General features: G+C 32.1%; 1 protein-coding gene and 1 non-coding gene across 2 annotated transcripts; one reads left to right on the top strand and one right to left on the bottom strand.

The window, feature by feature from the left end:
* Positions 1 to 6,814: 6,814 nt before the first annotated feature.
* LOC131169789 (small nucleolar RNA R71) lies at positions 6,815 to 6,921 on the top strand. The gene has a single exon (XR_009140700.1). It is a non-coding gene; the product is annotated as a small nucleolar RNA R71 (small nucleolar RNA).
* A 2,956-nt stretch (positions 6,922 to 9,877) lies between these two features.
* On the bottom strand, positions 9,878 to 11,166 carry LOC110661605 (probable 2-oxoglutarate-dependent dioxygenase AOP1). Its single transcript, XM_021820277.2, has 3 exons — positions 10,790 to 11,166; positions 10,387 to 10,708; positions 9,878 to 10,129 (listed from the first exon to the last, which is right to left on the bottom strand). The coding sequence occupies exons 1-3, from the start codon at positions 11,164 to 11,166 to the stop codon at positions 9,878 to 9,880; spliced, it is 951 nt and encodes a 316-aa protein (XP_021675969.2).
* Positions 11,167 to 11,812: the final 646 nt, after the last annotated feature.

The raw sequence follows: 11,812 nt of genomic DNA, 5'->3' as shown, positions 1-11,812 counted from the left end.
TGGGAATTTGAATCTGCAGAAGAAGTGGAGCCTCAATCAGAAAAAGAAAAATCCCTTGAAGATGAGTTACCAATAGAGTTTCCACAAGAAATGAGTTACTTGAAAAAGAAATAGAACTTAAAGTTAAAGGAAACAACTCTTTTATCCTTTGAGAGTCATTGGAAGAGGGCTTATATGGAAATGAGTTAGAAAAGAAGTTGGTGGTTGAGGAAATTGATAAAACCATCAACTTGAGCTCATTGATGGATCTTTCACATACACCACCAGAAGACCCTTTTTCTTTCATGGATATCTCCTTCATCATTTTATATCCTACATGAGCTAAAGCTTTCTTCAACCCAAGCATGTGACTCAACTCCAAGTTTTGTTCATGCTACATGGAAATTTGCTTCAAATCTGGCCAATCTTGATGGCACTTTACATCAAGACCCATACGTTATATTATATGATAATTATTATGGAAGGAAGCCACTTTTTGATTAGCATATCTGAAGGGGTCAAGCTAATGACCTTAAACAAGCGCTTATTGGGAGGCAACCCAAGTTTACTTTTAGTTGTTTGTTTGTTTTTTTTTTTTTTTTTTTGAGTTTTTGAGTTTTACCCTCATTAAACTCAAAAGTGACATTTGTTTATCTTTTGTAGGTCATTCATGAAGATTGGGCAAATTGACACTTGTAGCAAAAACAAAGAATTGAAAGAGAGCTAGTATAAAGCAAAATATTGCACTTTATCTAGTACCTGTGAACAGTAACACTTTTAAACTCGTGCTAAATTGTTGATATTGCAATCTACTTGATAGCACATGTCTGATTTTGTGTCTTGTGTAAATTTTGTGAAATGCAACTTGAATGAGGATCAATTTTGATATTTAGAACTGATGTGAGCTATATTAAAGTGAAAAAAATAGTGTTTGTTAAGTTTTACCTTTTACTGTATATATAGTTTTTGTAGTCTGTTAGAATTTGCATGTTTTTGTTTGAATTGCTGCTAGTTTTTGTAGTCTGCTAAATTTTGTTACTGTTCACGCTACTGTTTATGCTGCTTAAGAAGTCAATTTCTATGTTTTCTCTGCAATTTTTGAATGTTTGGAACTTATCTTAAATGCTGCTGAAAATGTGCTTTGGGTATAAGCTTAGGAATAAAACCATTTCGTTGGGTTGCAGAAAGGTAATTACAATCCATGCCTAATTTAAGCTGTTTGCCTTTCAATTCCTTCATGGTTGTGTTATGTTTGATAAGTTTATGAAAGATGATGAGCTAAAATTCTTTAATTTTATGGTGTTTGTGTGTATTTGGTAATTGCTGAGGGTCATGATAGCATTCCATAGCATTTGGATTGTTTTTGGTAAGTAAAATCACAATTTTTCCCAAAACCTGCCGAAACTTACTGATGATGTTGCTTACTAAGTTGTATCCCATGCAAATTCTGCTTAACCCTAGGCAAATCTTGCTTAACCCTAAGCAAATTTGTGCTTGACCCTAAGCAAATTTGTGCTTGACCCTAACCAACACCAGAATCGTTAGTTCAGCAATTGCTGCATGCTTACCTTAAGTTGTACCCTAGGCAAATCTTGCTTAACCCTAAGCAAATTTGTGCAGACCCTAAACATTACCCAGAATCTTTAATTTTAGCAATTGCTACATGTTTAACCTAAGCAACTACCCTATGTAAGTCATGCTTAACCTTAAGTAATTTTGTGCTTACCCCAGCAAAATGTCTTATGCCACTAGTAGACCCACCAGCAGCAAGCTGAACAACAGTAAAGCCTTGACAGTGAGCTTGAACGATGTGATAGTTTAGTACTAGTTTTAGTTCTTCAATTCAGTTTTAGTTTCTGTTTTAGATTTATTTTGTAATCTGTTTATTTTAATCTTCAAACTTTAATAATAGTTGTAATACTTTGGTAATTAGTTTTTATGATTATATTTGCATTCATTTCCTTTAGTTTAGTTTATTTTATTCTATCTTCTAATATGGATATTGTTATTCTATGAATGTTTTTTGGTTTAATTCTTGATTTAACTGTTAGATCTTATTTCATTACACTTTTTCATCTTCTTGCACATTATTTTTGTACTTTATCTTTTATTCAGTCCTAATTTTGTTGATATTGATGAGTTGCACAATTTCCTTTGAGCTTCATATGTTTAACATCATTTTGAGGTAACAGCTTACTCTTTTACTATTTATGCTTATGGTATATTGCCAATGCTCATGCCAATGCTTATGCCAATGCTTATGCTTTTGCTTACCCTACGCAACAGGTCAAGCAATATTTTAAGCAGTGTAAATTCATACATTTGGGATACTTTTTCACATTTTTCTCTCTAAAGCTTCATTGTTAATATCATTTTGAGCTAATTTTGGAATTATTGAGCTTATATTGATTTAACCCCAATTGTATATTGATTAGTTCACACAATTTTGCCCATCTTTGCATTCATTTTAGACATTAAGGACAATGTTTCATTTGAGTTTGGGGGTGAGGGCAAAATTTTTGCAAAATTTTTAAAAAAATTTCTTTAAAATTTTCATTCATTCATTTATTGGATTTCATTCATCCATATATAGATAATCCATACACTTATACATATACCACACACATGTCTATACTCATACACATACATTTGCATATAGTTTTCATATAGATTACACTTATTTTTAATTTGATTTATGCATTCATTTTAGGATCATGCATATCATAAAAAATAATTTTTTACCTTGTCCTTAGAGGATTGAGAATTGCTTTGAAGAGCAATTGAGCTTACTTTTAGAAGGGTTTGATGGATTGAAAGTTTTGGATAGGTGCAAAGTTATTAGATTCTTGCTTTAGTTTATATCTTCTTAGCCAAGGGCCACCCAATCAATTGCATTGACTTTGAGTACCTAGAGAAAACTCTAGGGTGAGAAGTAGCTAATTGATGTCTCACCAATCCTAGAATAATCTTTCTAAACCTTTCAAGGCGAAATCATAGCATACACTTAAAAAAGAAATGATCTAGGCATTCTTTGAATTTTAAACCCATATTTTAGCCTTAGCCAACCTCACTTTAAAATTTCCCTTTGGAACCAATTTGAGCCTACATTTATCTCTCTTATTCCTTTGGAACCCACAACAATGCCTAGCCATAAACCCAAACACTTACCTACCCTCCATGAGAATAATTCTTTGAGTGATAGATACACATAAAAAAAAAGGAAGAAAAAAAAATATATAACAATTAGTTGGGAGAAGTGACTAAAATAAAAAGGCTAGCAAATTCAACTATGGTATGTAAAGTAATTCACCACCCAAGTACACAAAGAAATGAGTTTGGGGGTGAATTGAAAGGGACAATTATAATTCAAAGTCAATGTTATTTATGTAGTCCCTCTAAAAGCTTCAAAATTATATGCTAGCATTGGTGAATAGTTGTAAAGCTCCTTCCCCTATTTGATTCAAAAAAAAAAATTGTGTATTGATCTTTTAATAATTTGATTATTCTCATATTTTGTTACCTTTATCCTTTCCTTGTTAGCCACATTATCACCCCCTTGGCCCCATTACAACCCTTGAAAGTCCTTTTGATCTTTTGATGGTGTTTTACTACATTAGTGGAGATTGGAATAGGAGAATTGCCTATGGGACTGGGATATCATTAATCCATTCATTTACTTCCATCATTATTTGAGACACTTTAGTTTATGGATTACCCTATAGTCTATTTAGGCATGATTATTCTTTGTGATTGATTAGTTTAGGCTTGATGATATGGATAACTGACCCAAGGCTAAGCGGTGATAACTTTAGTGAGGATTAAACTCTTTGTATCTTGAAAGTGGGTATATGGTTTGTTGGTGGCTAAAGGTAAGCTTGAGAGTTTGGATAAGTAATTTTCATAAATTTAAGGTAAGGTACCCCAAATTGCATTAATTGTTTTAATTTGCTTGAGGACAAGCAAAGGTTTGAGTTTGGGAGACTTTGTTACACTCATCTCATATATGCATTTTAGGGTAGTTTTGCATCCATTTTGCCCTTATATTTTAGTATATTTTATATTTTTAGCTTTATTTTAGCTTATTTGTTAACTTTAGATACTTTATATTTGATTTTTATAATTTTGTTATTTTTGATAGGATTTTGTAGCAAATCGAAGATCAATGAGTGTATTAGGAAGTGATTTGAAGAAATTTGGAGTTCTTTAAACATAGAGGGAAGTTGAAGAAATCAAGCCTTGAAAGAGCAAGTTAGCCGAAATTTGCTTGAGACTTTGCTTAAGATCCTGCTTAGGGTAAAGCGGCAGTGCTTAAGGTACAGCACAAGTCAAGCATGAGCAGAAAAGTCTATTTTACTCTAAGTCTTCTAAGTCTGCCGAGATTTGCTGAGGGTCTGCTTAACCTTAAGCAGACAGTGCGACCAGAAGCTGAAATTTGCTAAGAAGCTGCTTAGGGTTAAGCCATACCCTAAGCAGACTGCCCAGAATGGGAATAATGCTGCTGACTTGGATAATTTTACACCTAATTTCCTATCAACTCCTTGGCTCTTATTCACTTTTAGGGCAACTTTTTGGGATCATATAAATTCATTATTTCCTAGTTTTGCCACAGAAGGAAATGGAAAGAAACAAAAGAAAAGGAAAAAAAAATGCAAGAAAGAATAAGGAGAAGGAGCACACCATTTCTGCTGGAGAGCTGCTACCAAGTGATGTCCACCTGCAGTTTTTCAGAGTTTTGGGCTCTCCTTCCCCTGGGTTTTTCTATTTTTTAGTCTATTTTTATGTTTCTTTTGCTAGTTTTATCATTTCCTCTTGTAAATTTTATCATGATAGAATAGTTTTTCTAAGATTTCAGAGTTGGGTTGTACTATTTTAAATCTATTTGTGGATTTGGATTGGGTTTTATCTAGATTTATATAAATATGAGTTTTGATTCTTTTCCTTATGCGCTTTATGACTTACCTAATGTTGGATCCCATTGGGTCTAGTTTTTAATCTTTGATTGAAGGACCGAAAGGTGAAAATCATTGATAGATAATCAAGGATTAGAACTTGAAATCCCCTAGATTTAGAAATAAACTAGGGTTTTAAGAGGATTCATTGATTGATTACAAAACTTAATGGGTTTTAAGTTAATCAAATATCGCATTTAAAGTAGGTTTGGTTTTCTTAAAATACTCTTTGGTTTGCTTGAAAAAGATATCAAAGGATTTTAGAATCAATCACCTTCAAACTCTATTTTCTTTTAAAATTGGATGACCCAAGACAAATCTCAATAGACTTAATTCATAAACCCCAACTTTGGAATCAATTTTACTATTAATTAGTCTTTGTTTTTGCTTGCCCATTATTAATTTAGTTAATTTTTGCTTAGATTAACACTTTATTTACATTACCCATTACCTATTTTCTTTATTTTCTAGTTAAATTGATGCATTTAGTAAAATTAGTTCTTACAAATTGTCATTAGTCTAAATAATCAAAATAATCATAATTTAGTACTCAACACAATTCCTCGTGGGAACGATACTTTACTTATCACTCTATTACTTGATACGACCCGTATACTTGCGGATTCGCCTCATCAGTCTTTAAGCTTAGGAGGAAGTTTCCTTTGAAGTATGGTACTACATTCTTCTGTCAAAGCTACAGTTTCATGGTCTTCAAGTCTCCTCTTATTTGAGAGAATTTCTTTTAAAAATTTTGCATAAGAAGGCATTTATGAAAGAGCATTAATAAAAGGCACATTTATGTATAGCTTCTTCAAAACCTCTAAGAACTTCCCAAATTGCTTATCAAGCTTAGCTTTTTGAAATCTTTATGGAAAGGAAAGTTGTGGCTTATAGGGCTCCGGAGGTATATACTTCTCTTCTTTCTCTTCAACTTTCTCTTTACCTTTTTCTGCACTTTCTTTTTCACTTTCTTAATTTTCACTCTCATCAATTTCTTTCTCAATTTCTCTCTTCTTACTTTTTTCACTCTTCTCATTGTTTACAACCTTCCCACTCCTTAAAGTGATAGCTTGGCATTGCTCTCTTGGGTTTTTCGGCTGACTTGGAAGTTTTCCAAAAGATTTGACACCTGAGGAAGATGCTTGTTGTGCAATCTAGTTTTCCAGCATTCTGTTATGTGTTTGCATCTGTTCTAGCCTTGCTTTCATCTCTCTCATCTCTTCATCATGCTTAGTTTGGTTAGCAAGAATCTGTTGTAACAAAGCTTCTATGGTGAAACCTTGCTCTTGCTGTTTTGGTGGAGGATTCATGTTTCTCTGTTGAAAATTAGGCACTGAATGCCAATTTTGCTGATATGGGATTCCTTGTTGCTGTTATGATTGAAAATTTTGATTTGGGACTTGATTTTGCTGATTTTCCCATGAAAACTTGGGATGATTCCTCCAAGCTGGATTATACATTTGAGAGTAAGGATTCCCCATCTGTTTGTTTCCATAATTACCAACATATGTAGCCTGCTCTCCATATTCGACTCCACAGTTGGTAGTTCCTTCTGCATAAGCAACTTATTGTGAACTTCCAGATGATGATGATGAACTAACCAGCATACTTAAATCTTTCATCTTCTTTGCTAAAACATTTGTAAGTGCATCAAACTTTGCATTAATCATGTTAAATGGATCAAGGTCATACATTCCAGCAGCTTGCCTCTTTTGAGTTGGAATAGGTCCTCTTGGATTACTCCAAAGATGAGTATTCTCTCCAACAGCTCATAAGCTTCATCTTCTTGCTTCATAATAAATTCTCCACCTGTTTGAGCATCAATAATTCCTCTAATTGCAGGAGTAACATTGGTGTAAAAATTCTGGTTTATCATCCATTTTGGAATGGCATGATATGGGCATTGTCTCTCTAACTCCTTCCGTCTCATCCATGATTCATAAAGAGTTTCATCTTCTCTTGGTCTGAAAGCTGTCATCTGATTCCTCAATTCTTGAGTTTTTCCAAGTGGAAAATATTGTGCAAGAAATGCATTAGTGAGTTACTCCCAATTTGTAATAGAGTTGTGAGGTAAAGAATCAAGCCAATCCAATGCTCTATCCTTCAAAGAGAATGGGAATAGCTTCAATCTTGCTGCATCATCAGCTACTCCAGGTTGTTTTTGCATATCACAAATCATAGTAAACTTCTTTAGATGTGTGTGTGGATTTTTTGAAGGATGTCCCCCAAATTGGGAATTTTGAATAATTTGTAGTACCCCAAAATCTATTTTGTAGCTATTTGCATCAATCCTTGGTCTTACTATACTCTCTCTCAAATCATCAAAATGAGGGAATGCATGATCCATCATACTTCCCCTAAGTACATTGGCATTTACAACTTCTTCACCATGGGCTGCATTTTCATTATTTCGATCATTTCCAGCATTACCACCACCAATTCTAATTATTTCATCATCCATTTCTGCTTCAATTTTAGTTGCTCTCAAGGCTTCTTTCCTTTTTCTGGTTTCTTTCTTGTTGGCTCTACAAAACTTCTCAATTTCAAGATTAAACAATAAGGATGTGTCACTTGTGCTTCTAGCTCTTCTCATAAAAGATTAAGAGTACTTTAAAAAGAACAAACAAACACAAAATGAAAAGTTAATAAAAATAAAAACTATAAAAACTAAAATAATCAAGAATTCAATCTTAAACAAACAACTCCCCGGCAACAGTGCCAAAAACTTGATGTGGCCCAACTGCAAGTGCACGGGTCGTACAAGTAGTATAGAAAAGTTATCATTCCCTCGAAGAGTTGTGTTAATAATTGAATTTTTGATATAAAAATTGACTAATTTAAGTTAATTTTGAAATTTAAGCGATAGATTGATAGAAATTGAGTTGTAAAATCTATATATATAAAATTAATAATCTAATTACCAATATGAAGATTCAACTAAATTTGTGGTAAATTGAAATGTGCAAATTGAAATATGGCAAGATTTAAAATGACAAACAATTAAATTCGATTAGAAATTAATAATGATAAAAGGGCGATTTCGGAGTTTGGAAATTCAAATTCAAGCTATTTTGAAATTTTTAAATTGATTATCCAATCTTATGGAAATTATGGGTTTTAAGGAGATTAATTCTTAAATTTTTTGAATACTATTTCGAATGAGACAAAAAGTGTCTTAATTAACTTAATCCTACCTTCGGGGAGTTAAAATTAATCAAGACCCATTAAGTTCCTTAATTAATCTGTAAATTCTGTTAATCCTTAGTCTATTTCTAGATCCAAGTTAATTAAGTTCAAAATAAAGTAAAATTATAAATTAATCTAAAAATTGACAATTATAAAAAACTATCTAAATAACTAATAATATTAATTAAAAGTGACTAATAAATAAATAAAATAGCCATAAAATTTAATATAAATAACTATGTAAAATGCATATATCATTTGACATTCTGAATTCTGATTTATATAATTCATTAAATATTTTCTAGTGAAATTTCAGTGACGTTTCCATTTAATAAAAAAAAATTACTGACAATTGCGCACAAAAAGCAACAAAGATGATGAGGCAATTTCAGGTCATCAATGATGTAAACCATAAATCATTGCATTTTAAAAAATTCAATGAAAATTGCAGATTAAAAACAAATTATGGGACTATAATTAAAGAGGGAAAATAAAACCACAAACCAGCCACTATCAGACTGTGTCTTGTTTCTAATTATTTAATTTCTTTAATTTTAATATATAAAATAATTTAATCCTTTTAATTTTAATGTTTATAATTAGAGTGTGCAACAAAGAATTAATATATTTTTAAATTTTAATAAAATTTCATTCAAATTTTAATAGTATATACAATAATGAAGTAAATTTTTTCAATTTAATCCCTGAATTTTATAAAAATTATAATTATTTAACTCATATCCTTTATACGAAAAGTCACTTTGCACCTCTACTTTTAATTGCATCTTGTTTGATGCTTGAACTTCACAAAAATATAACTATTTAACTCATGTAATTGCTGACTTGTATTAATCCCTTTGGCAACATCAATGATAGCAAAGAAATGCTCAAATGACATTAATGACAGCGCTAAGGGTGCTTTTCCCTCTCAGTTGTGCGCAATAGAATAGGATCTACAGGTGGCTATATCGGCTGTTTCTAGTGACTAGCACAAGAGAGGCATGCACCAATCAACTTTCCCTCAACCCTAGCTTCACTTTTGGAATAATGATACTCAATTTGTTGAAGCTTTTCAATGAAGAGAGGAGACAGAATTATTGCATTTATTATAATTTATTTAATTTTATAATTATATAAATTTTAAAAATACTATTTTATCATCTTAAATCACTTAACTGAGCGTGCATTCATCGTGTGTTTTGCTGACTAGAATTTCAGAAGTTTAATAGCTACAATTTTATAAAGTTAAAGTATCAAACAGAATATGTTAAAGGGGAAGGTGCCAAGTAATTTTTGCAAAGATAAGGAGTTAAAATAGTTATACTTTTATGAAATTTAGACGTCAAATGATATGTAACTAAATATGAAGATGTCAAATATCAGGGATCAAAAGATGTTTCCAGCCATGTTTATTCATATATTAATTGCAGCTAAATAATAAGTTATTATCAAATAGGAAAATTTACATTGGCAAACAATTTTTTTTACTTTAATAATTCTTAAAAAAGATAAAAATTATTAAAATTTAAACTCTAATATCATGCATTGTGAAATAGCTAGAAACAACAACAAACAATTTGAAAATTATTAAATACACTCAATACATAGGCATTTTCACTTATAAAAGAGTAAGTTACACATTTTTTTTTTTATTTCTCACTTAATTAGTCTTTTGCAAATACTTGATGCACTTCGTATTTAATGCACGGAATATACTTTATTATTTACGCAACCGGTGTCCGAAGACGGTGTCTGAAAGTGGATCAGACGCCACAATATTCCTTTAAAGGAGATGGAGAACTCAATCCAGCGGGCGTCCGAAAGAACTTGAGGAACTCGGAATGATCAAAGGGCTTAAATAGCAAGGGATGTTCTTCATCAACCATCTCCTCTGGGGCTTTTACTAAATACCCTTCTTTGAACACTGAAAAAAATCCAGCAGAGATCCTTGCCTCATTTCCACAACTCATCCTTACCCGGTGATAAGGAGAATGCAGTCTCCCATTTGCCCATGCCTGCAGACAAGGAAAAAAGATTTGTCCTCATGGGGATATGTCCCCACCCTAAATAAATGTAGTACAAAATATAGGAATGCAAAATAAAATTGTACCTGCATTTACAATATGTAAAATATCTAAGATTATAAAAAAATTATAAAATGGTAATGATGACGGGAGCTCTAAATTCCTTATCAAGTAAAGTTCTGACTTTGCTGAATGCACCAATTCGTAACATTAATAAATAAATAAGAGAAAAGGGAGCACTGTCTTACATGGAAAGACTCTCCGATTAGGATGAGAAATGAGTCTGGTGAAAATTTCACCGGAATCCACTCTCCACCTTTGGTTTGTACCTCTAACCCATGAACCTCATTTTGGTGTAATATGGTAATCATGTTGTTATCTGTGTGAGCAGGTAAACCAGACAGTTCCTTACTTCTCTGGGGGCTTCCATATTTTGTGACTCTAAGCATGTAGTCGGCCGAGGCCATGTTCTCTTCCAAGTACTTCTCGACACCCAAGCTTTCTATAATCATCCTCCTTATTATTTTTTCCAATTCAAGTACTTCCTTGGAGAAGGAATGCATGATTTTTCTGCCACCAAAAACCAGATCGTTCATGTGAATATATATATATATATATATAAATAGAAACCAGGACATGACATAAATGTACCTGAAACTGGGTTTTCCTTGGGGCTGCCACAAAATATTACAGAGATTTTCCAGGTTTTGGGAGATGACTGGGTTATCAATGGTGAAACATTCATTGAGTGGCGAGGAGGGTGATTGCCCAACATATCCACGGAAGGGTTTTTCATTAACGTAACATCTTTTGGTCTGAAGAGGTAAGGCAAATAGCTCTTCAAGTTCATTAAGAAATGCTTCTCGGAGCTCTTGTGAAATTTTGCTTAACACAGCCCTGAAGCTACCATACTCTTCTATTGCCTTCCAAACTTGGGACCTCAGCGAATCCCATTCAGTAGTGCCTGGTTTTAAATCTAACTTACAGAAATCGATGACAGGAAGACTAAGAGGGGTTTCACGGCTCATTTTGTTTCCAAAAAAAAAAAGAATCCTTAATTTGATCAGGAGAACTTATGATCAGCTTGAGTAATTTGGACGTTCCATCCAATTTATAGAAGCTGAGAATTGTATGGATATTATTTTATTTCCTTGAGTTAATTACTATTTCAATCCATTTTGTTAGATCTAATATGTATCAAAATTTCTACTTTATTTAACCCATTTAATTTGATATTATTCTAAGACAATTGCACCTATCTATTTTATTTATTATTTTTGTTAAATCAAATTTAATTATGAAACATGTTTGTTGTTAGGTAATGGATAAATTTCTTATAAAACAAAAACTCTTAGAGCATGGGCAACAAAATAACAAAAATATCATCCTAACGATCAAGATAGAATTTGAAAATATTATTTGCAGAAACGTCGCCGGATGGGTGATCAATTGATAAATAATTATTTAATTACTTGCATTAAAAATGATGTTTTTAATAGAATAGATGATGAATGACCACTCAATGCTTTTAAAATATGAAAACTCATCGAGGATAATTGTAATTTTTTTAAGGTAACATATGTATTAATATGTTTAAATGAAATTGACCCACTAAGTAAAATGTCTAGCTTCGTTACTACTCCCTCCGTCTACTTTTATTTATCATTTTTCGAA

Source organism: Hevea brasiliensis, chromosome 1 (genome assembly GCF_030052815.1).
Source record: "Hevea brasiliensis isolate MT/VB/25A 57/8 chromosome 1, ASM3005281v1, whole genome shotgun sequence".
Classification (NCBI taxonomy): domain Eukaryota; kingdom Viridiplantae; phylum Streptophyta; class Magnoliopsida; order Malpighiales; family Euphorbiaceae; genus Hevea; species Hevea brasiliensis.
The sequence above is the reverse complement of the archived record's forward strand: the minus strand, read 5'-3'. Positions and strand labels throughout refer to the sequence as shown.

Bases quoted from the DNA above. Each gene is read 5' to 3' on its own strand.
- LOC110661605 (XM_021820277.2), bottom strand. From the start codon at position 11,166: ATGAGCCGTGAAACCCCTCTTAGTCTTCCTGTCATCGATTTCTGTAAG. The intron at 10,709-10,789 runs GTACATTTATGT...TTTTGGTGGCAG, and splicing joins CAAGGAAAACCCAGTTTCAG to AAAAATCATGCATTCCTTCT. The intron at 10,130-10,386 runs GTAAGACAGTGC...CCTTGTCTGCAG, and splicing joins TAATCGGAGAGTCTTTCCAT to GCATGGGCAAATGGGAGACT.